Source organism: Equus przewalskii, chromosome 6 (genome assembly GCF_037783145.1).
Source record: "Equus przewalskii isolate Varuska chromosome 6, EquPr2, whole genome shotgun sequence".
NCBI lineage: Eukaryota > Metazoa > Chordata > Mammalia > Perissodactyla > Equidae > Equus > Equus przewalskii.
The window spans coordinates 87,120,795-87,145,123 of NC_091836.1; the positions used below are offsets into that span (position 1 = coordinate 87,120,795).

The 24,329-nt window shown below is 52.6% G+C and overlaps 1 protein-coding gene across 8 annotated transcripts in view; it reads right to left on the reverse strand.

The window, feature by feature from the left end:
* The window catches only part of PTPN5 (protein tyrosine phosphatase non-receptor type 5), a 56,381-nt gene that overhangs the window by 25,373 nt on the left and 6,679 nt on the right, over positions 1 to 24,329 (reverse strand). For 7 of the 8 annotated variants that reach the window (XM_070624468.1, XM_070624472.1, XM_070624476.1 and 4 more), the window contains exon 2: positions 8,508 to 8,582. In XM_070624468.1, coding sequence (XP_070480569.1) covers positions 8,508 to 8,582 — 75 coding nt within the window. Of the gene's footprint in view, positions 1 to 8,507; positions 8,583 to 15,308; positions 15,459 to 24,329 lie in introns of all 8 variants that reach the window. The other variant, XM_070624475.1, reaches the window with a different exon arrangement.

Below are 24,329 nucleotides of genomic sequence, written 5' to 3' on the forward strand. Positions count from 1 at the left end.
GGCCCTCACTCCTCTCAGCTACCACTCTCACCTGGCAAGGATTAATCAATATTTTGGGATGGCCAATCCTTTTTTTTAATGATTTTAGAAAATATGAGAGAAAAAACCTTATAAAAGCATCAATAAAACCCAATCATCCATAATCCCATCCATCCCATAAGGCCACTGAGAAAGGCACTGATTTCCTTTTGACATGTTTCCTGCTGTTTTTTTCCTTCTCTGTGGGTGGTTTTTCCCCCATCGATCGTCCTCCATCTAGGCAGATCCTGAGCCCACACCTCTTCACACGTCAAGGATTCAATCTGTGAGCAGTATGGCAGACAGCCTCCAAGGCGCCCTAGTCACCCCACCTCCCGGAAGTCACACAGTGTTCATGAAGAAAAGCTTTCTCGGACCTTCCATCCCAGCCCAGCACCAGGTGACGGTAGCTGAGTAAGTGAGCCCAGCTAATGCCACATGAACAGAACAACCACCCAGCTGAGCCCTGCGTGACCATCTGAATCAGGAGTAAGTAAAACGGTGGTTGTTTAAAGCCACTAAGTTCTGAGACAGTTTGTTAGGCGGCAATAGGTAACCAAACAGACGATGGGACTTGGAAAGAAGAAATGAGCCTAAATGGAAGGAGGAGATTATTTTTAAGGTATAAAGAACTTTCTGAGAGGTGGTGGTTAGTCCCCGGGCCAGGCAAGGAGAAACGTGACAGCATCTGTCACTGCATACCTTAGGAATACAGTGGATGCCTTTTTGTCTGAAAGGGTGTTAGCATCGACCTGTGTGGAGGCAGGGGACTGGACCAGATGGCCTTTCTTCCAGGTGCAAAGCTCTCTGGTCTCATCATACATCCAGGTAACTCCCTAGAATATCAGAACTACTTCCATCCTGGAGAAGGAGGACAGGTGACTGTGCCCCCTGCAGCTCTGGCACCTCTTCCCGCCTGACTTTGCAAGTAGAGAAGACGCCTGTGTGCGTCTGTGCTGGCTCTGTGAGGTCCAGGCCTGTGCAGAGGAGTCAAGAAAGATCCACAGAGCTATACTGTGCACTCCACTGTGAAGGCCTGGCCTGGGACTCGATGCCTGGGTCCTGGGAACATGCACAGGCTCTCTGTTCACACTCCATACCCTGGGATAGTCATTACCATCATTATTAGCTGCTACTTATGGAGCACTGTGCAGCAAGCACTTTACACGCATCAACTCAGTTAATCATCACACAATCTCTCTGATGATCTTATCGTATTCCCACCCTCGTTTTAGAGTGAAGAATTTGGAGCTCAAAGCTCTCAGATAACTTACGTGAGGTCATGGTGCTGGTCAGTGGCAGAGCTGGGATTTGAACCCAGGTCTGTCTGCCTCCTCACAATACCCCAAGACCCAGCTAGATGGGCTCCTGCCTCCATATCTGTCCTGGTGTTTGAGAATAGTTAATCTCCACCATCACTCATCAGTGAGTACTTGGGTTGGTCCTTCTCTTCTCAATACAATGGTACCATTACAGAATGCTATCCAATTAGGATGCTTAGCACATCCAAATCGTGTTTTGTTTTTCTTTAATTTTCATTCTGAAGACTCAAGTCAAAGACAATTCGCTGTACCATTGGCCACAATAAACATCCCTAAATGCATTAAAAATTTTGAATGAAAACAGAACCATCAACTAAACAAAGAAATAAAAGTCAAACCTAAGGTACTAAGAGTTGACAGGCACAAGTGACATCTCAGCCATAACACCATATCCAGGTCTATCTTCTCTCCATTTGTCTACCTGGGCTCCTGCACCTGCTCCCAGACTAGTCTGAACCAGCACTAGGCATCAGACGGGGGGGCTTTGGGAGAAAAAGTGTTAGTAGATGGGGGACAAGGCCCATTAAGAAGTTAACCTATTCCTTAAAGTGCTTCGATAGCTGGTTCCTAAAGACATGAACCAGGGCCCTCCTCACCCTGCAGGTCACAGTTTAAAGGCCACTTCTTCCAGGAAGCCTTCTCTAACCCCCCAAGATAAGGTCACATTATTATTATTTTTTTAAGGTTGGCACCTGAACTAACATCTGTTGCCAATCTTTTTTTTTCCCTTCTTTTCCCCAAAGCCCCCCAGAAGATAGTCAGTCATATATTCTAGTTGTGGGTCTTTCTGGTTCTGGCATGTGGGACGCCGCCTCAGCATGGCCTGATGAGCGGTGCCACGTCTGTGCCCAAGATTCGAACCGGCAAAACCCTGGGCCGCTGAAGCGGAGTGCACGAACTTAACCCTCGGCCACGGGCCGGCCCCAAGGTTACAGTATTACTGCACGCTTCCCTGGTGCTCTGCCCCCAGCAAGAGCAGGGCCAGGTCTGTCTCGCTCTTCACTGTATCTCCAGTGCCTGGCACAGCACTGGGCACAGACAGGATGCTCAATAAAAGTTTGTCGAATTGATAAAAGGGTCAGGCTGCCTTGTCGATTGGCCCCTGCTGGCTTCTGGTCCAAGACCTTATCCGTGTTGCGGCAGGCAGCTGTGAAAGCTATGAGCCGCCCTGCCCTGGTGGACAGGGCAGTCGCTGCAGGATCAGGATAACAAAGGTTTCCTCGTGCCAGCCCCCCCCGTGGTTTATAAACGGTCACCCAGGGCGGGCAATGGCCTCTTGCTGAGACCTGCAACTTGTTCCCCCACTTGATACCATGACGATACTGCAGCTGAGTGGGGCACAGGGTAGCCTCCAAGGCACCGGGACTTAGGTGCGGAGTGGGAAGCAGAGCCACTGGCCCGAGAGGCCAGCTGTTCCCATCAAATGGCAATGGCCTGCTCAGGTCTTCAGGGTCTACCTACAACCTTGCAGAGACCTAGCTCATTACGACACACTCAAATCTCAGGGTGGCGGGGACTGCCATGGCTCAGCCAGTTGCTGGCTGTGGGAGGACCGTGGAAGCACCCGGTGCCCAAGCACAGGGCTGTCCTTAGACCTAGGCGCTGTGCTCCCTCTCCTCTGGCCATGCCACTCCCCATGGGGTGAGAAGTCCACAGGGCCCAGGAGATTTGCCCACACCGCCCCCTTTCCAGACCATGAGCCAGCTACTAGGACCCCAGCACTCCCTGCCCAAACAGCCTGAAACCTGCATGGGTGCAGGTACACCCTTCTGAGGGTGGACACGGCCTTCTGCTTGGGTGTCTTTAGGTTTGAGGGGTGGCCAAGGAGCAGCTATTGGAGAGGGGTTCTTGGACGCACAGACTGACGTGCCCAAACGCATGCGTACAGGGGCCCCTGCAGTGAGGGCTGGGAGGGGGTGGTGCACTCCTAGGGGCCTCATTTGCAGTCTGGCCTCGGTCCCCACAAACACTGGGGGCAGGCCTGGCCATCAGTGTGCCCGCTGGAGAAGCTGTGAGCATCACTTGGCAATGTCAGTCATCACAGCACCTACTGTTGCTGATCTATCTCCTTCCTCTGCCCTGAACCCTGAGGAAGCTGACGGTCCCAGGCCAGGCCCGCACTGGTGCCGGCGGGAAGGAGCGGAGGTCCCAGCATCAGCAGGGCTGCCTGGTTTCTTGCAAATGTGAACACCTACACACAGCAGAGCCGGGAGTACAAGTGTGAATGTCTAAATGTGTTTGGGTGACTGTGAGCAAGTAAGTGAGCAAGGAAGGGGGAGTGCAAGAGAAGAAGAGGGTGGCCATGTGAAAAAGAGTGTGTGCAGGAGGGAGGAGGAAACGCGTGTGCATGCACATGGAGTGGAGAAGGCACCCGGCTATAACCCAGTGCCTGCCACGGTATGGGGGGCTGTTGTAACCGAGGGCTTGGGAAAAGGGGAGAGAACGGGAAGGGGGGAGGGAAGGATGTCTGCTTGTCTGTGTGTACGTGTGAGGAGGGGGCCTGCTGGCGGGAGAGAGAGCCCTAAAGATGGGATGAGAGAGTGAGCAGGTCTGCTCATCTCTACAAGCACGTCTGGTGGGAGCGGTGGATGACGGAGCCATGGAGTGATGGAGCACTGGGGCTGAGAGATCCTGAGTGTGTGAGGGGAAGAAGATGCACAGGCACGTGGGCTGAAAGGCGGGTGTGCCCCTGCAGGGCTGTGTGAGCCAGAGGGAGACGGCACGTGCCTGGGTGACCGTGTGCGGGCATGTGCAAGTGTGTATGTGAGCACGAGGCTGTGACAAGTGAGAACACACAAGAGGGTGTGAGCTCGCTTGCAGCTGTCAGCTGCCTGGGGGTGTTGGCGATACCTGAGGATGTTTTCAGCTAGAAATCTCAATCTGGGAAGATTGCGTGACCTGCCTGGCACTAGCTCAGGTCCAGGTGAGAGTGGCTGGGACTGGTGCCCCCACCCGTGGTGCCCGTGGGGATGAGTGAGTCACCCAGGCACAGGCCCGGCTGGTCCTCACTCTGCCTCGCCTCGTCCTGCCCAGTGGGGAGGGCCGCCGGGAGGAGGAGAGGTTACCTGAGGGCTATATTTTCACACTGTCATCATGCAAGTGCTGCAGTGCCCACCGGCCATCCTAAGGCCCAGTTCTCTTGGCCTTGATGGCTCCATCTCTTCTTATATCCAAGTGGCAACTCAGGTCAGTGGTTTCAGCTGATGGACATCTTGGAAATCTGCTTGTCACCACGTTCCAGGGCCACCCTACTGACAACGCCAACCACCCTAGGCCTGCCCCATCCCCGCTTCTTAGCTTTAATATTCTCCAAAGCATTTATCACTCTTAGCCATACTATATATTTTACTCATTTATTTATTGTCTTTCCCTTAATAGCAAATGCCTATCTACCACTTGCTACGTGCCAGGCACCGTTCTGAGCTCTCTACTACTAATTCATTTAATCCTCCAATAACTCTACGAGGCAGTGCGTATTACTCATGCCAGTTCGTTAAAGGGAGGCCCAGAGAGGGGAAGTAGCTTGCCCATGATCACCCCAATGGTAAGCGGTGGAGCCAAGGCTGGTCCTGACTCCCTGCTCTTGACCAGTACACACCACTGTCCTGTGAGGGTTGAGGGTGGGAAATTTTCTCGGTGTGGCTCACTGTTGAATGGCCAGTGCTTACAAGAGTGCCCAGCACATGGGGTGCTCATGTTAGTGAAGGAATGAAGAAATGAGTGAATGCATGCGGGACATAGAGGATGAAACAGAGAGGTACTTGCCTTCAAAGGCTCCATGGAGGAAACATACAAAAAGCTATTTCAATATCATATCAAGACGGCATCATGGGAGTCTAGAGGGACATACAACTTGCTCGGCCCCTGGCAGGCAGGCCTTCCCAGAGGAAGGACACAGGTGGGGACAGGCACAGAGACATCGCCCACCTCCTCCAAACTCCTCCCTGGGGACAGACACACCTTAGTTCTTCCTGCCTCAGTCCACAGGGTGCCAGAAGATGGTGGTGGCTCCATGCTGACAATGGAGGCAGAATAAGGCAGTCGCTAGAGTATGAGCTCTGCAGAGAGACCGCCTGGAGTGAATCCTTACTCTGCCAGATACTAGCTAAGTGGCCTTGGACAGGCTCCTCACCTCCTCGGGCCTCCCAAGGGCCTTGGCTCATCTATAAGATGCAGAGAGCAAATGACCCACCTTCCTAGGGCAGCGGAGAGGGTTACATGAGCTTTACGTGCAAAAGCATTCAGAACAGTGCCTGGCACAAGGAAGGCAATGTGCCAGCTCCAACGGAGATGACCAGTCTTATTAGTGTCACTGAGTGGACTCTGACGCCTAGCGCCCCTGTGTCCAGCAGAGTGGAACGACCTTTTTCGTGCCATCCTCTCACCTTCCAGCGCTATGTTAGACAATGATCCACTGCTATTCATAGGGTGTTTTTTTTTTCTTAAGGATTGGCACCTGGGCTAAAAACTGTTGCCAATCTTTATTTTTTCTTCCTGCTTTATCTCCCCAAATCCCCTGTACACAGTTGTATATCTTAGTTGCAGGTCCTTCTAGTTGTGGGATGTGGGATGCCGCCTCAACGTGGCCTGAGGAGCAGTGCCATGTCTGCACCCAGGATCTGAACCCTGGGTCGCCGCAGCGGAGCGCGCGAACTTAACCACTTGGCCACAGAACCGGGCCCTATTCATAGGGTTTTCACGGCCAGTTTTTTTAGAAGTGTGTGGCCAGGTCCTTCTTCCTAGTCTGTCTTAGTCTGGAAGCTCCGCTGAAACCTGTCCATCCTGGGTGACCCTGCTGGTGTTTGAAATACTGGCGGCATAGCTTTCAGCATCACAGCGACATGCAGCTGCCTCAGTGTGACAACCGATGGACAGATGGTGTGGTTCCCTGACCAGGAAATGAACCCAGGCCATGGCATTGAGAGTGCCAAACCTTAACCACTAGACCACCAGGCTGGCTGGACGACCAATACCCTCTTCTATTCTATGTTAGCTGCTGGCTTTCAGGGAGGAATGGCAGAAGGGGTTGGAATTAAACATTTTATGCTTGTGCTGTGGCCTCTCTGCTGTAGCTTCATCCCATTTTCCAGAAGCAGCTCAAAGCAGGGCAGGAACTATGTTTTATTCACCACTACATCCCTAGCTCCTAGTACAGCACCTGACACATAGCAGGTGCTCAGTGAGTACTCACTGAATGAATGCTTGTGTGATTCTATTTACTTACTCCTTGTAAGGATAAATATTTACATTGCTGTAAGGATAGATATTCATATTGTTGTTGTTGCCACTCACAAATGAGGACTAGAGGCCCAGCAAGGTTAAGTGACTTATCCATAAACGCAGAGCCTGTAAGCAGAACAGCCAGACTTCACGCCAAGCCCCACGCTCTTTCCTCCAAGCCACGCGACTCTCTGGACCCCTGTGCGTCATGTCCTATTTTCTGTGGATTGTTTCTAGCCAGTGGGGCCATCCCTGGTTGGAGAATCAACTCTGAATCCTATGACTCATCTCTGAATCACAGACCTGTTTAATAGTTGCAAGGGACTTTTGATGTCATCTCGACCTCCCACCCACTGTGGAAATTTCCTCTGCAGTGTCTATCATCCAGACAATACGTGAATTGTCCAGTGATGGAACACTCATTGTCTTCCTCTTGAATTACCAAGTTCTAGGACTGGACCACTCTGGGAGTCAGAGAAGTTCTGCATCCTGTGGGCCCAGAGGCTGCTCTTTAATTTCTGTGTATTGGGCTTATGCCATCCTCCTATGACACAGAGACCGAAGCTCTGCCCCCTCCACAAGACAGCCTTTCAGATATTCACAGACAGCTCTCACATCCCTCTGGAGAATTCTTTTCTTCAAGTCAGCTATTTTGGTCCCCACGATGGCATCTCTCCTAGACTATCTATCGCAACGGCCCATCCCAAGTGCTTTGAGCAATGGCACCCCCTACTGGATAAGGTGTGAATTACACCAAAGGGCACTGGGCCAGTGGCTCATGGTGTGAAGGAAACAGCCACTTGAAGTCATAGCTTCAGAGTCATCCCTGGTCGTTTTGAACGTCTGTCCTAAAGAGTGTCCATCCTAAGGTTCCTTGCCAATCATGAGGTTTCTGACAAGCTACAGGTTTGGGACTTCAAAGTTAGAATCCAAAGGCTGTTGGTTTTCTTTTAACAAAAAGGTTTGGAAAGAGAGATAAAAATGTATGCTGTGGGGCTGGCCCGGTGGCGCAGTGGTTAAGTTCACACATTCCGCTTTGGTGGCCCAGGATTCGCTGGTTCGGACCTACGCACCACTTCTCAAGCCATGCTGTGGGAGACGTCCCACATATAAAGCAGAGGAAGATGGGCACGGTGTTAGCTCAGGACCAATCTTCCTCAGCAAAAAGAGGAGGATTGGTGGTGGATGTTAGCTCAGGGCTAATCTTCCTCAAAAAAAAAAAAAAAGTATGCTGTGTTATAGAACTATGGTGATTTTTCTTCTTTTTTCACTTGTCTTTATTTCCCAATATTTCTATAATGGGTATTTGTTATAAGAAGAAAAAAAAATAGAAACTTTCATAAAAAGAAAGAAACTCTAAAAACTTCCCCTAACCTTGTTCCTTCCACGCCTGGGTATTTGGTCTGCAACTGGGACATGCTGCCCCAGGGCCGGGAGTCCTGGGGAATGTCTCCGTGGGGGCTGCAATGGCCGTGGTTCAGCCAGCCAGGGCCCCCGCAAGTGTGGTCAATCAGACTTGAGCACACAACGTGGCGCTCACGGCCAGGCCTCTCCCAGGCCTGTCAGGTAGTTTCTCCAAATCGTCCACCTGCCCGTGGTTCATGCCATGTTCAGGCTCTGTTTCCTAATCTGAAGTCCGCCCAACACCCGCACTGGTCAGTGGTCATGTCCCTGTCAGCCCTGGACTCCCCAGCTCTGCCCTCTTCTCTCTGCCCCCAGCACACCCTCAGCTGCCTTCTCTCCCCTCCTTGTGGGGCTAGAGCAGCTCCAAATGATAACAGGTCAGACAGACATCAGGGATCAGAAAAACACATCCTCATTTCGACAAAGACCTATGGACCAGCTGAGTCACTCCTCTCCAGCAAGTTCACAGCTAACCAGGCTTGACTCCAGCCCCAGCATCATCCCGGCCTCTCTCCCTCCATCGGGAGCTCTGGGCAGACTCACCCGGCAGCCTCTCGCTGCAGCACATGTCCAGGGCCCCTCCCTCGGAGTCATCAGCAGCGTGGTTCCCTTGCACTCCTGCGCAGGATCAAAAAACACGAGACGCTATTGAACCAGGATCAAGACAAAACCCTGAGCAAAGATAAAAAGCCTTCCTTTCTGCCCTGTGTCCCTCTGAATACCCTACCCCATCAGGCGGACCCAGGAAAAGACCAACCTATAGGGAAGTCAAGCTGCCAAGCCCGGAGCAGAATCCTGCAGGTGTCTTCTGCGTGGAATAATCAGGGCAGCATGACTACAGCCATCGTCATCTTCATCACCTCTACCACGGAAGGCGGGCTTACCATATGCAAAGCACTTCACAAACTTTATCACACTGAGACTTCCTAATGACCCCATGAATTACGCATCATTTAACAGGCTCAGAAAAGTTAAGTAACTTGCCCAAGGTCACACAGCTCATTAGGCTGGAGCTGGGTATGAAATTATGGTCTAGGACTCCGGGCTCATGCTCTCACTGCTGTGCTGTTACGCCTCCAAGCTCGTGAGGGTGTGAACCACGAGTGAGCAAGAACAGGGGTCTGGGTAACACACAGTCTGTGTCCACCTCCCCAAGGCCTGTGACGGTCTTTAGGGAGTGGAAAGGGGTATGTAAAACTCTTCTCCAGAAACAGCTAGGAAAAGTAGCTATATGTATATTTTTGCATATTCTAAATGTTCTATTTCTTTCTGAGATCAGAAAACCCTCTTTCTAGCTCATCAGGGCACCTTCCAAGATGATGTTGGGGTCTAGCTTTTTTCCTTTGCCCAATAAGCTGGAAAACGGTTGCTGGGGATCAGCCAGACCCCACGAAGTGCCTGTAGAGAAGACAGATCCTGAGGGCAACTGTGCCTACAGGGGTGCCTACTCTGGCCAATGGCCTGAAATGCAGGCGTGGGCTCCAGTGGCCCCGCCTGCCCTTCATGTCTCTGACCCCTGGCAGGAGCTGACGGATGCAGGGCAGGACACACCCACCAGGCCGGGTGGATCAGATCCTCTGCCCCGCACTTTCACACGTGTTCTGGAGCGCCTGGAGCCTGCAGCTGCTGGTGCTGAGTCCCAGGAGCCCCAGTGCCCCGAGAGAAGGTCCAAAACACCTGCTCCAAGGGCCTCGGAGCTGCTTCGTTCCTGTCCACCCTGAGTCTTGACCGGGCAGCACGCCCATCAAGACCAGGAGATGCCCCAGGATCCTTCCAACAAAGTCCAGCATTCTAGCTTGAGCCAGTGGATTTGATTTCTGAAACTGGCAATCCAAAGAAACTTGAATATAGCCTCCCTAGCCTATCACTTCCAAGAAGTCTGGGAGGCCAGCTGCCCCTCTGCCCACCAGTCCTGCAATCCTGCCCCTCAGCCTGGGCCCGAGGCTGACTTCAGGCCCAGCTGCAGATGTGACACAATGAAGGGCAGACAGGCCAGGGGAAGGGGGACCCTTTTCATTCTGACATCTCCTGCTCTCACCTGGCATTGCATTATTTTATCCTTTTCTTCACTCCATTGGGCAGAGTCTCTGAGGATGCCAAGTCCCAGAGCCCAGTTCTCCTGCAGTGAAAGGGCTGCTACCTTCAAGGCCCTTAAAACGTCTCGAGTCCCTCCACTTCTCTCCCCCTCCACACCTCTATTGGGCCCAAGCCGGCATCTCTTGCCTAGATTACTGCTGCGGTCTTTTAACTGATCTCCAGCATCCACTAGGACTGGCCTCCGAAACATTCTCCGTATGGTTCCAACACAAATGGCTTCATAGGTTGTGCAGCAGGCTGGAGCTAGAATCAATTCTTTCAAAATTCAGCATTTGTCATATAACCTTCCATGGAAAAATACTTCAATGGCATCCTATCACACTTAGAAGAAAGATACAAATCCTTTACCATAGTTTACTAGATCTTGCATGGTCTGACCCCGATTTATCTCTCCAGCCTTACTTCATGACCCTTTTCTCCCTGACCTCTGCCCTCTGGCCACACTGGAGAGGGGCTTTTCTCTGCCTGGAGAGCTCCCCCAATGCCACTTCCCAGTACTTTTTACTCAGAGCACTTGATGCAGTTTGAAATGTCATTTGAATTTATGTCATTCCTTGATTAACATCAGACTATAAGCTACATGAGGGCGGGGACCACCATTTGTTTTATTTACCACTGAATCTTCAAAGCCTCACGCAGCGCCTGGCTCCCAGCAGGTGTTCAGTAAATAAATACTTGTTGCATAAGTGAATGTTGCCCTGACCTTCTTGAAACAAATATCAGGAACCTCATACACGGCCACCCTCTGCGCTGCCTTGTGGGCGGGTCTCTGGTAAGTCACTTGGAGCCCTCCTCCGGAGCTGCTGTCCAGAGCAGTCACAGAACCGCGCATCTGAGACACCCCGCATCGTGCAGAGGAGGACTCTAAGAATGGGGTCTGACTTGCCCCAGGAGACACACTGAGTTAGTGGCGACGGTTGGGATCAAGACACCTATCCCCAGGCCCCTGACCCTGAGCTTTTCCGTTCTTTAGCCGACAGAGCACTGCAGGTGGAGGGCAGCTGTGAGGATAGCCCCGGCTGGGTGCAGGAAGCTAACCTCGTGCCCAGATGCCTCTGGAAGGGGGCCCATGTGTGACTCACAGCTGCCTCCACACCTCAATCCTCCCCGCCCCAAGCCGTGTTTAGAACAGCTCAGTGCCGCACGCGTGCAGCGGACTCTATAAATAAGCTTCCTAGAAAATGACGAATTTCATAATCAGAAAAGCAGAAAAGAGTAGCACCTTTCCACTGTAGAGGAAAGCGGAGCACAGCCGCGGCTCGGCCCTGTAGTCGAAGGACTCCGGGCAACCTCAGCCAGGGCCGGCACCTCTCGGCCGCTCAGGGGAGGGTTTGAATTGAGATTTCCAAAGAGAACGGATGGTCCATTCGGGCTGGATGGAAAAGCCCAGTCTCTGGGCAAGCCCTCCTTCCTGCCGGCCCCGAGCAGAGGCAGCCGCGTGCAGTGGACTGCTGCAGGCTCCTTCTTTCCTTTCCCACTTCTATCAGCCGGGCAGCAGGAGCCGAAAACCGCCCTGTGACAACAGGCAGCAACCTGCAGGGCTGGCCCTCCACTGCTGCTCTTAGAACCAGAGAACTCCGGAGACAGTGAAGGGACATCAGCCTGTCCCTTCCTCACGGGGGGGGGAGAACATCCAGGAGGGGAGGGAACTTTGCAAAGCCATTGCTTCATTCGACAAGTGTTTGCTGAGCACCTCCTGTGGGCAAGGCACCAGGGCTCTCCCGGGGAAGCAATGACGAACAGGTCAGGCCCCTGCCTACACAGCCCGTCTCCCCCTGGAGACACACACGGAAACAAGGTTGGCACCCACAACTGCTTGAATCAGCGTATGCACTGACACCTTGGGAGGGGCTCTCAGCTCGGCTTGTGGCGAGGGCCTGGGGGAGAGGAGATCTCCAAGGGGAAGACAGGAGCTGCTTCTTAAAGGATGTTTCTAGATGGATGAGGGGTCACAAGAGAAGATTCTTGCGTAGTGAAAACAGCAAGGTCCAGAGGGCCAAGATGTATGAACATTTGGCACTAACTGGAAGCAGGCCGGTCGGTGGGATGGGGAAGCGAGGGGGACCAGGCCTCGGCAGATGCCCAGAAGCTGGGAGCAGGCCTGGCCACCAGGAACCCTGGCTCCGTGGCAGGGCAGCCCTCCTCCACTTGACCACGTGACTTCTCTCGCACTGAGAGGTGCCACAGGCTCCACCCCCGCCCTCAGCCTGGGCTGGGGGGCTGTGCAAGAGGAATGGACATCAGACCTGGCTGGTGATATTTGATCTGCTCCCAAACTATTCCTTTTTTTATTGTGGTAAAATTCACATAACATAAAATTCACCATTTTAACCAAAGTGTACAATTCAGTGGCATTTAATACATTCACAATCTTGTGAAATCATCACCATTATCTAGTTCCAGAACAGTTTTCATCACTCTAAAACGAAACCTCATACCCATTAATGAGTTACTCCCTATTCTACCTTCCCCTGGCAACCACTAATCCCCTTCCTGTCTCTGTAGATTAGCTTGTTCTGTCCATTTTACACAAACAGAATCATGCAATATGTGGCCTTTTGTGTCTGGCTTTCACTTAGCACGTTTTCAAGGTTCATCCATGTTGTAGCACGTTCTAGCACCTCACTCCTCTTATGGCTGAATAATCGGCTATATGGATATACCACATTTTATCCATCCACTCATCAGGTGATGGACGTCTGGGTTGTTTCCACCTTTTGATTTATTGTGAACAGTACTGTTATGAACCAAACTTCTCTTTCAAACTCTGCTCCCAACATGCCCACGACTTTGGGCAATCCTCTCTCACCCTGGGCCCCTGAGGCCTCATCTATAAAACAAGGTGGTCAAACTCTAGGCCCCCTGCAGCTTGAATGTCATCACGTCATTTCTTCTTTCGTGCATGTGAGGTCATGTGTGCCCCGCAGCTACTCCACCGGTGCTAGGTGCTGGAGACCCGGCCTGGACCAGCCCACCCCATCTTCCAGGAGCTCATGGCGGGTTGGGGAGACACAGAGCAGGTAACTGAGGTGTTCTCACAGAGGCCTGTCTGCGACGGGCTGGGAGCACCTCACCTCTGCCTGGGGGTGCGATGAGTGGGTGCGGCTGGGAAGCATCCTGGAGTGGATGCCAGCTTTGCCCAGGACTTGTACGGAGAAGGAGCTGACAGGTCTGGGGAGGGAGGCAGAGGAGCCTGTGCCCTCTTCCCAGGTGGGTGAGGGGCGAGGAGCTGGGATGCTGACGCCAGGATTCCTGGGTGTGAGGCTGAGCCCCTGGAACCTCCAGACCCAGCCCCAGGCAGACACGCCCTCCACCTTGGGCTTCACGCTCCTGGGCTCCCAGGACCCTGAAGACATCCCTGGCTGTCAACACGAGTTCCCACCAGCCTCCTGAAGCTCTGGTTCCACCAGATACCTCCACGCCGTGAACAAACCCGTCCACTCCCACTCATAGGCCTTTGTTCACGCTGTTACCTCAGCCTGGAATTTCCTTTCCTCCTCCTGCCAAAGCTTACTCGTTCTCTACGCTACCTCTTCCAAGGAGCACTCCCTGAACTCCCAGGAAGAATCCAGTGCTCTCATCTCGGGGCTCCCCCACAGCCCTGGCTCACACTTCTCTCGGCCTCTTGCTTTGTTCTGCTGCTGCAGTTAGCTGTTTATACACCTGCCTCCCCACCCGGGTCCAGTGACCTGGAGCCTCGCACCCCCTCAGCCACCTCTGCATCCCAGGCGTTCAGCACAGGGCCTGAGAATGTCATCCAGATTGCCACCCGACGTTCAGCACGCTGGGGCAGAGGGCAGGCTGGTTCCATGGAAAACAAATGATCAGGCTGACTGCCTCCAGCAAATGAGCTGTGTGTCCCAGAGCACGCACACGGAGAGGGCTCGCCCTCCCCAACTGGGGGAGCCGTAGGCTCACTCACCTGGCTCCCTCACAGCTCATTCCCTAGGGGTCTGGATGGGCAAAGGCGCCATCTGGGGCCAGGGCAGGGAGCTTTCTCAGCAAAAAGCACACTGGAGATGTGAATGGAGGACAGAGGCCAACTTTAAAACACCCAGATGGGGAAACCGAGGCAAGAGAGGTCACACAGTGTGTGAACAGTTGTTTTCAGGTAGTAAACAAAATCTCGACTCCCTTTTGGGAGTTACTGCTCTCTTCTCTTGGTGCACTGCTTGTCCCTTGCCATGGGGAGGGCCCAAGACCAGGGGTCAGTCACCTGTCATTCTGTGTCATACCCCAAAGGCCTTCTACTAAGTAGCTTTTCTGCCTAAGTTACCAACAGTCAGTTTCTGTTGCGGGCAACTGAAGAACCCAGACTTATGCGTGCAGCAAACTCGTGGAACAAACAGGCTCTGAGCCCAGGACTCCCAATGCTTAGTTCACTGCTATTTCCATCCTGCCGAGCTGCCTACCCTCCCTGCCCAGCTGTCCACTGTCCAGCCATCTGTCCCCACGTCTGAGCAGACTGCAAACTTGGAGTGTTCTGGATCCCAAACACAGGGTCTGAGTGTTCTCTGCTTGGGATGCGCCCAGATAAATGATGACTCCTCCTCCATCCTGCTCTGTTGGTGGGAGATGAGGGTGGGGGCAGGGGCATGGCAGAGACCCAAGGGAAGGGAAGATGGAGGCAGGCTGGAGAGGCCCAGCCTGAGGAGGGGCTCAGGCAACAATTTTCCGTGTTTCCTGTGAGTCTGACTCAGGGACTGGACCATCCATTTGTTCATCTAGTGTTTACTAAACACATACTATGTGCAGGTCACGGTGTGACGCCCTGGGAATACCATGCACCATAGGCTCTCACTGCACAGTGGGGGACCGCAGGGGAGCAGGAGGCAGTGGTGACTCAGGTGGGCCATGTGATGGGAGAAATGCAGGATGCTGTGGGGGCACCGGCAAGGCCCCTAAAGAGACAGAGGGGTCAGGCAAGGTTCCCAGGAAGGAATCTCTAATGAGACATGAAGGAGGAGTGGGGTGAGCAGCTGTGGAATGAGAGAGAGGAGCAGGTGGGAGTTCCAGGCAGAAGGAGGGCCCGGGAAGTGGCCTGGAGGTGAGAGAAAGCAGGGCACATCCAAGGAAGGGAAGGAAATTCCAGCTGACGAAGGGCGTGTGCGCAGGGAGTGTGGACGGGGAAATGGAACAAGAGGCACATTTGTGAGTTCTTCCTTCTTGTTCTCCTCCTCTCCTTCTTTCGGAGCGGTAAGGCAGACCTGAATCCTCACAGCCCTGGGAGCAACACACCACCATTACCTGTATCTTCTAGAGGAGACAATGGAGACTCAGAGAAGTGAAGTGACCCGCCCCAGGCCACGCAGCTAGGAATGGCAGATCTGCCCCTCAGTGCCCATATTCCTAAGCTCTCTGCTCTTCTGGCCTTCAGGCTTTGGTGAAAACAGTGCTCTGAAAACAGGAAGAGAGCGGACATTAACAAAACAGCAGACCACAGCAGCTGCACTGTTTACGTTCTTCTAAAAAAATCCTCATCATTGTTCTATGGGGCAGCATCCCCATTCTACAGATGAAGAAACTAGAGCTCAGTGGGTGAAGTGACTGTGCCAGGTTCACACGGGGGCGAGTTGGCGAAGGAGCCAGAAGGAGATGCCAGTGAGTCTGTCCTTGGCCCAGGGACCTGAAGGAGCTCATGGCTGCAGGCCCATTAGCTTTGTGTGTCCTGCTCAAGAACAGAGCAACCAGACGTCCTGCTCCCGACCATGACCCCATATCTCTCCGCCTGAACAAGCAGCCCAGGGAGCTCTCCTTGGGAGACTGGCTCGTGTGGGGAGTGTGTGTAATGGTGGCAGCTGTTTTCCATTACTGGAGTGACAAATGCACTCACTGGCCAAGGACCCAGCACCCCGGGCTCTACTCCCAGGCCTCCAGGTGACCTTGGGCCAGTCATTTCCTCTAATCTGAATCTCACTAGCACCAAGTGGAAATCAAAGAAATGGAATTTAGTAACTTTGAAGGGCCTTTCCTTCAGGTCAAGCTTCAGTTCTGGGGCTGTCAAGGTTTAATGACGTGGATGGTGGTGGAACCAGCAGAGGGTGCTCCCAGCACCAGGGAAACAAGACCTTGGTCCACAGAGCCTGGGCGAAGGCTGCCAGACCTTCAAGCGTGGAGGGCGGATCCCACCCCAGCCAGTTGCTGGGATGACGAGGCTCTGCTGCGGACAGTGCTATCTGTGTTTCGGACAGGAGCCCAAAAGAAGAGAAATCGAAGAGCAGGATTTCAGAGTTCAAAGCTCATCTGGTCTAACTCTCTGTTCTCCAAGACTCTGAAAACACTCCATTCTGTTCCCTCTCTCTACACCCCGCTCCCCCAGGTCCACAGTTTAATTTACCGGGAGAAAACAGGCGATCACAAACGTGAAGGGCAGCCACACCTCTTGTGGGGTGCTCGCTCCTACCTATAACGTCTTGGGATGCACTTTTCCTTCACTGGGAAAGCTCCCTTTTCCCTTCTCTGCTTGGCAAACTATTTAAGACCCTTTCAAGACCCTGTTCCAATGTCACCTCCTCAGCAGAATCCTCCCTGACGCCCTTAGGAAGACCTGGTACTCCCTCTCTGTCCGGAGCCCTCCGATCAGTAATTCTATTGGTGCGTGGATCCCGCCTCACACTGGGCTACGGGTACACAAGCCTGTGGTTCCTAATCACTGCAGCCTCCTTTTGTTGAGTGCTGACTGGCTGCTGGATACTGCGCCAGGTGCCGTACATGGATTACATCATCCCTTTCTCACCGTAACCCCATGAGCTAAACACAGCTATCATCTGCCTCCTACACACGTGGAGACCGGGACTGGGAGAGACTGAGTCACTTGCTCAAGGTCACACAGTTGGAAAGTGGCAGAACCAGGCTTCACACTCCGTTTGTCTCAACCACAGGCCCAGCCTCTATATAAACCCTGGGTGTGCAGCCTCTGATATGCACTTTTCTGTCTCCCATGCGTAACATTCTCTCTGGCACCAGGCAGATATTCAAGCCACATTTCTCAAAAAAATAAGTGAAAAGTGGGCTAGAGTTTGAGCACGTATAAGGAAGGCTCAGTGAAAACACTGCAAGCACAGGCTTTGGGACTGGGCTGCCCGAGCATGAAGCAAGGCTCCCCCACTGGCTGTCTGATCATGCGAAGATGCTTGACTTCTCTGTGCCTCCGTTTCCTCATCTGTGAAGGGGGATAGCAGTGCCTGCACTTCAGAGCATTCTCAAGGAAATTAAATGAATTTTGATCCTCACATGAAGTTTTTACATGAGATGCACATAAAATGCTTAGGAGAGGGCCCAGTAAGCTCCTAAAAATGTCAGTTGTCAGCATCTTGTGTGGCGGGCGTTGCCTGCTTCTCAGTTCACACAGCCCTTCTTTCCCCCATACAGGTGAGGTCCACGGAGACTCCACGATGAGTCTTGTGCTGTGCTAGTAAATTGGGTCTCAAAAAAAAAATTAAAAATAAATAAAAATGAGAGCCGGCCCCATAGCCAAGTGGTTAAGTTTGCACACCTGCTTCCATGGCCCAGGGTTTTGCCAGTTCCCTTCCTGGGCGGGGACATGGCACCGCTCATCAGGCCATGCTGAGGCGGCACCCTACATGCCACAACCAGAAGGACCTACAACTGGAACATACAACTATATACGAGGGGAGGAAGGAGGAGGGGGAGGGGGATGGGGGAGGGAGAGAAGGAGAAGAAAAAGAAGATTGGCAACAGATGTTAGCTGAGGGCCAATCTTTAAAAAAAAAATGCCATAATAAGTAAATAAATAAAAATGCAAAAAGCCCTGATCTGTGGCACTTACCGATTCCCATGGCGTAAATGTCCCCACCATGGCTGATGTCCAGCTATGAATGTGAGGGCTCATACTGCCATGCCAGTCTCAGAGAAGGTCAGAGCTTTACCTCAAAGCTCTGTGCCTCAGTTTTCTCCCGTGTGAAACGCACCAGGAGTAGTCCCTAACTCCTCATATTGCTGTGATAAGTAAAGACAAAGCTCTCAGAGGAGCAGAGCGCCCAGCACCTAGCACTCTACGTTAGTGGAGCTACTAATACTGTTGTTAAGAGTTTTAACCACACTCAGTCTTGCTGTGGCTCGCTGGCTCTGACACTGGCCTGACCCCAGCGCCTGGCCTTCAGCCTGACGTCCTGGCAGGCACAGTCTCCATCCTGGCCATCTGCCTTCTAGGATTGAGGCCTTGCCCACTCTTGCAGCTCTCCCTTCTCCACCTGGAACTAGAATTCTGACCCAGCCTGTGCTGGTTACAGGCCCACCCTGATCACAAACGATTTTGTGCCTCTGGTCTCTACCTGCCTCTGGTTTCAGCCCTAGACGTCCCTGATGGTAGCTCTGGGCCTGGACCGCCAGGGCCGCCCGTGCCGTGCTCCAGATCATCCAGGATGCTCTCGTTTGGCATCTGCTCTACTCTTCATCGCTTACAACACCACTTCCCATGGGGCATGCAGCACTCACAGAGGGGAAAGCGAGGGTCAGAGCTGCGTTTGCTCCCACCTGCAGCTGAGGAGGCCCAACACCTGCCCTACCCCAAGGTGGGGTCTAGTGCTCCATCGGGGCCCCAACCCGCAGCCTCTGATTTAACCCTTTTGTGCTCAGGCCCAGCTCAAGCTGTGGCAGCACAGGCCGGGAAGATCCGGGCACTTTAGCGTTGGGTGGAAGAGTCAGGCGAACTGAGTCAGAAACAGGGACTGGAAGAGGCAAGGCCAAGGCTGCATTTGGAAACATAAGCTGGGTCTGAGGCTCCTTTGCCAGGAGAGAGAACAGAGTGCGAGCAGGATGTCAAATGGAATGGGAAAGAAAAAAAAAGCCAGATGGGACCAGGAGTCAAGGTTGACAAGGGTCTGACCTCCTGAATTCAGATTTAATAAACATCAGCTGCAGACCCACTACATGCCACGTGCTTTCCGATACCTTATCTCATCAGATCCTTGTGAAGAGGACACCCCTGCCGCACTCTATATAGGAGCTAACAGCATGCAGAGGGGTTAGGGACTGGCACGGGAGCAGGTGAGTGGTCACTCTGGTCCTGCTCAGGTGGCCAATGGAGAAGACAGGATGGAGCTTGGTCCTGGGCCAAGGATGGTTGATCCCCTCACTGCCTCGTGCCAGCGGACAGCTGGAAACCATAGGGCCAGGGCAGGCTGTCAATAGAGGTCTCCAGTCTTGAGAAGACTCTCTGAAAACATGACAGGTTGACATCCTGAGGTCTCACACCTTAAGGCAACCGTAGTCCTCTGGAAAAAGGATGGATTCGGAGGCAGCGAGACCTGGCTGAAGCACTGCACTCTGCCACCTTCTCCCTACGGGGCCCCCAGCCGCTGTCTGAAACTCTCTGAGCCTCAGTTTCCTCCTCTGGGACATGGGAGCAATAAGAGCTGCCTGCCCAGGGTTTGGTAGACGGCGGAAGTGACTGAGGTACAGAAAGTACTAGGCAACCCGAGGCAGACATCCTCCTCGTCATCACTGCTGACCTGGCTCCAAGCTTCATTTCCTGGCTCCCTCTAAGCCAATCCAGACGGGAGACGCTCCCACTTTTTGCACCAGGTAGCGCCATCAGCTACAAAGATCTGTTTCCTATTTCCTCGGGCTGTCAGGTGTTCCCGGAGCTAACGAGAGCAGTGCAGGAAAGAGGAGCCTGAGGAGGAGCGGGGCCTCCCCAGCAGAGCTGACTCCTCTCCCCTCTGGAGAGCCCCGGGCTGTTTCCAGGTCCCCCAGTCAGACCCAGAGCCGTTGGGAAGGGTGGATCAAAGAACTGGAAACCCGACTTCCTAGGGTCCTCCCCTGTCATGCAAACTGCCCCACCTCCCAGCCATGCTCACCCTTGACCCTCAGCCTTCATCCAGTTCCTCCTTCTTGGACAATGCTCCCTGCTCCTCCTCTCCGAGCTGTGGCCTCCTGCCCTTCCAAGGCCTGCCTAGGCTCATGCCTCCTCCAGGAAGCCTCCCCAGTGAGTCGACTGTACGCTGACCTCTCTTCTGGCTGAATTCTCCCCTCAGTGTTTGATATGTGACTTAGAAGCTGGCAACAGATTGCATGCCATCAGGGCTACTCCCTGGCTCTCCTGTCCATAACTGTGGCTGTTGGGAGCTGCCAGGCTGAGAAGGGGCACAGGATGGGCCTCCTTCTCTGTTCCCCACGACAGGGAGCCCGGTGTAGAAGTGGAGGGCTGGCAGGCAGGGTGCTGCGCACCCAGCTCTTTCCTACACACTCGGAGTTGGAAGGAAGATGGGGAGTGACTAAGTGGGAGAAAAAGAAAGAAGTGAGTGAAAAGGAGTGAAAGAGGAGGGAAGGGCAGCTGCATGTGGCAGAGGACCAGCATCAAAAGAGGACAGATGAGGCCCATGATCCAGGCTGCCACGGATCATGCTCTAAGTCTTCTTGTGAATTACCCTCTGATTATGTAACCCCCTGGCTCAATAGATTCCTCTCTGAAAACTCGGGGAACTCACCTCCTCCAGGCAGCCTTCCCTAATTGACTCTGATCTCTTCCCTGTCCCCTTGGCTCCCTGAGCTGCATTACTATGTACACATCAATGCCATTTCCCACGATGCTAGGTCCTCTGGGGAAGGGCTGGGGGTCTCTGCCTCATATAGTGAGTTTCACTCCACATGTACCAGCTCTAGTCAGGGACTACACTGCCTGTTTGGACCACCTTTCTTTTTATCCGCTTCAGAGGGTGGTTTAGAATATATTTTGCACAGTGATTTTAAGCCCAGTTTATCTCTAAGCAAATCTTGAGATAAAACCTGCTATAATCTTATACCCATTTCTCTACTATCAGGCTCTGTGCTGGGCCTACGGGGATGCACAGATGACTAGGACTCAGGCCCTGCCCTCAACTAGCTTGCAGTCCAGTGAGCAGCATGAGAAACAGGCTGCAAGTCAGCTGCGGCTGCCTTACGGGAGTGCCCAGAGGGCAAAACAGCAGAGTCTGGGGGGCCACAGGGAGGTGACGTCCCCACACCGCAAGGACAGGCAGGAGTTCAGCAGACAGTGGGGAGGGCGTTCCAGGCAGAGAACACCACAGGGGCAAAGGCCTGGAGATGGGAAGCGGAAGGTGGGTACCTCCACGTGGCCGGAGAGTGGGCAGGTGAGGGGACCCGCATCACACGGCAGAGGCCTTCGTGCATCGGGCTGAGGCACACTGACTTTAACTCACGGGTCATTGTTCCTCTGGGAGGCAGGCTGGCACCGCCATGCTAGACGGCATTTGGAAATCTGCGTGTGTCAGGGAGGGTGGGGGTGTAGGAACGTGGATCACTCTCAAAAGCTACTTTACGACACAAAAGACCACATGTTATATGATTCCATTTATAAGATCGAGAACAGACAAAACTCATCTACAATGATCGAAACGGGAACAACAGCTACCCCGAGGCGGGTACTGAGTGGAAAGGAGAAAGAGAGAACTTTCAGGGTGCTGGAAAGGTTCCACATCCCAGTCCTGGTGATGGTTACATGACTTTATTCAATTGTCAAAACTCACCGAACGGAACGCTTCAGGTCTGCACCACTTCCTGTTCATAAAATATACGTTAAAAACGTGTGTGAGCATTCGTGGTTGTCACAGTGATTGAAGGTAGCAAACTGTTAGGGGATGGGGCCCGGGATGCCTTCCCAACGAAGAACTCTCCCTCCCAAGGCCAAGAGGGTTCCTGCAGGCCACGGGAGCTCAGGGCTTAACGAGCAGAGAGAACTGGCTACATCTGGGTTTGGGAAGAGGAGGCTGCAGTGGTGATAGGAGCCCACAAGGTTCAGGCATCTCCGGGCAGTGAGTGACACAGGGGTGGACTATGACCTCCACTGCCTCTCCTGTGCCTTGTATTTGGCCAACTCCAGCCTGCTGGCCCAAAGCTGCCCAGGCCCGGGAGCAGCCCTGGGATGTCCCTTGCAGGCATCCCAGAAGGGGTTGGAAGGACACCAGCAGGGTGGTCAGAGGCAGCGAATGTCAGAGGGAACAGAACACGTTCCCCTCTGGCCTCCCTGCCCTCCACAAGCAACAGGGATGATGAACGTTATCATCTTCCTCTGAAACGGGGTCTCCGTGAGGTGGGGTGCCTGGGGACTGGGTCCCTGGAAGTGAGGTGGATGCTGCTGCTGCTGCTGCCTCTGAAATCAGGGGCAAAAGAAGGGCACAGCCGACTTCAGCAAATGCTCACCTGCCCCTTCCTTCAGGAAGCCTTCTCTGACCTCCACACTGGGCAGGTGCTTCTTCTGTGCTCCCGCAGCCCGCAGCCCAACACCAGGGAACAGTTACTGCCTAAGTGTGAATTTTGGCTCCCCCACCTACTTGCTGTGTGTCCTGGCAAGTTACTAAAGCTCTCTGAGTCTGCTCCCTCACCCATAAACGGAGGATAATAAAAACCTTCTGCAATGAACTGTTAATGAAGATTGGGTGAAATAACATAGTAAACACTCAGAAGAAGTTAGTCCTTATTATTATCATAGCACACATCAGTATGGACCACTGTTGCCACGTTACTGCTCTGGTGCCCCCAGGAGACAGAAGCTCCTTGTGGGCAGGATCCTCGTGGCTGTGTTGATTTCCCGGCACAGTAAATACTCGCATGAATGAATTCCATCCACTAAGATCTCTCCTGGGAGCTTTCTTTTTCCACCCACAGTGTCTTCAAATCACAATAATTCCTCAAAAATGGAGGCTGGATTCATTTGTATTCATTTGTAGTCTCTCTTCTCTCCTCTCTTTTACCTCCAAGGGCATGCAGAGCCTACACAAAATTAGTGTTAAAACAAGTGAGGGTTTCTTCCTGGACCCTCCACTCCTAAGACTTCATTCAGTGGTCTTTTTCATGCTGGTTACACAAAAATCCTTTAAAAAAATGAAGCACCCCGTGGTTCCTCAAAAAGTTAAAACATAAAAGGACCACACGATTCAGCAATTCCACTTCTGGGTATATACCCAAAATAATTGAAAGCAGGGGCTCAAGCAGACACCTGTACATCAAAGTTTACAGCAGCATTATTTGCCATAGCCAAAAGGTGGAAGCAACCCAAGTGTCCATCGATGGATGGATGGATAAGCAAATGTGGTATATCCATATGCTGGAATATTATTCAGCCCTCAAAAGGAAGAAAATTCTGATATATACCACAACAGGGGCAGACCTTGAAAGCATTCTGCTAAGTGAAATAAGCTAGACACAAAAGGACAAATGCTGTATGGTTCCACATATATCAGGTACCTAGAATAGGTAAATGCACAGAGGTAGAAAGTAGAATAGAGGTTACCAGAGACAGGGGGAATGAGGAATTATTGTTTAACGGGTACAGAGTTTCAGTTTTGCCAGGTGAATAGAGTCCCATGGATAGACGGTAGTGACGATTGCACAGGAATGTGAATGACCCTAATGCCGCTGAACTGTATGGTTAAAATAGTAAATTTTATGTATTTCACTATAAGTTTTCACAAGCACCCCAAACCAAATGGACAAAGTGCTGCAGGGACTCCATCTGAAATCTGACGTCACGCCCTCAGTGCTCTGTGACTTTGGTGTCCTGGCCTTGAGCTCCCTCTCCATCCTCTCCTGGCTCCAGCTCTGGTGTCCTCTGTTCTCTTTCCACCCCAGGACCAGGGGCCATGTTATCTGCGTCCGTGAAGTCAATGTGCATCTGTCCACTGTTCAATGTTTCTTTCCCTTGCTCGTTCTTTGGCCCCCCCTTGTCCTGTCATACCCTCTCTGAAGGCTTAAACTGACACCTTGGGAATCGGAGACGGAAAAGCTGTGCTCGAAAATGTTCACCACTGACGATGTCCACCAATAAAGAAATGATTAAGCAAAGCATGGTAAAGCCATTGAGGCCAGAAGAAGATGAGGTGTGAACACAGAAGTTTAGATAAACTGTTAAGTGAAAAACGCAGGTATGAAACTGTATGTGGACTGATTTCAACTATTAAAAAACACAGATCTATAGAAGAAAAAGAACGGTACATAAAATCATGGTTAATCTCACATTTGTTCAGAATGGCTGTGTTCTTGTTTCAATGTAATTTATTTTTCAGAGGCTGGGCAACATCCTTAGGCTGACGATGAAATATGCCATCTTTGGAGGTGACTGCAGACACCCACGTGCTGCCCCCCCCCCCCCCGACGAGGGCCACAAATCCCTCCTGAGTGGCCTCCGGAGAGCTGGGGAGAGACGGAAGCCCTTCTTCTCTTGAGAAAGACAAGTTGAAGCTTAGTACGTCTTTCCAGGGACTTCAACAGCCACCCTACCACGCAAAGGAAGGGCAATTTAGGGGTTCT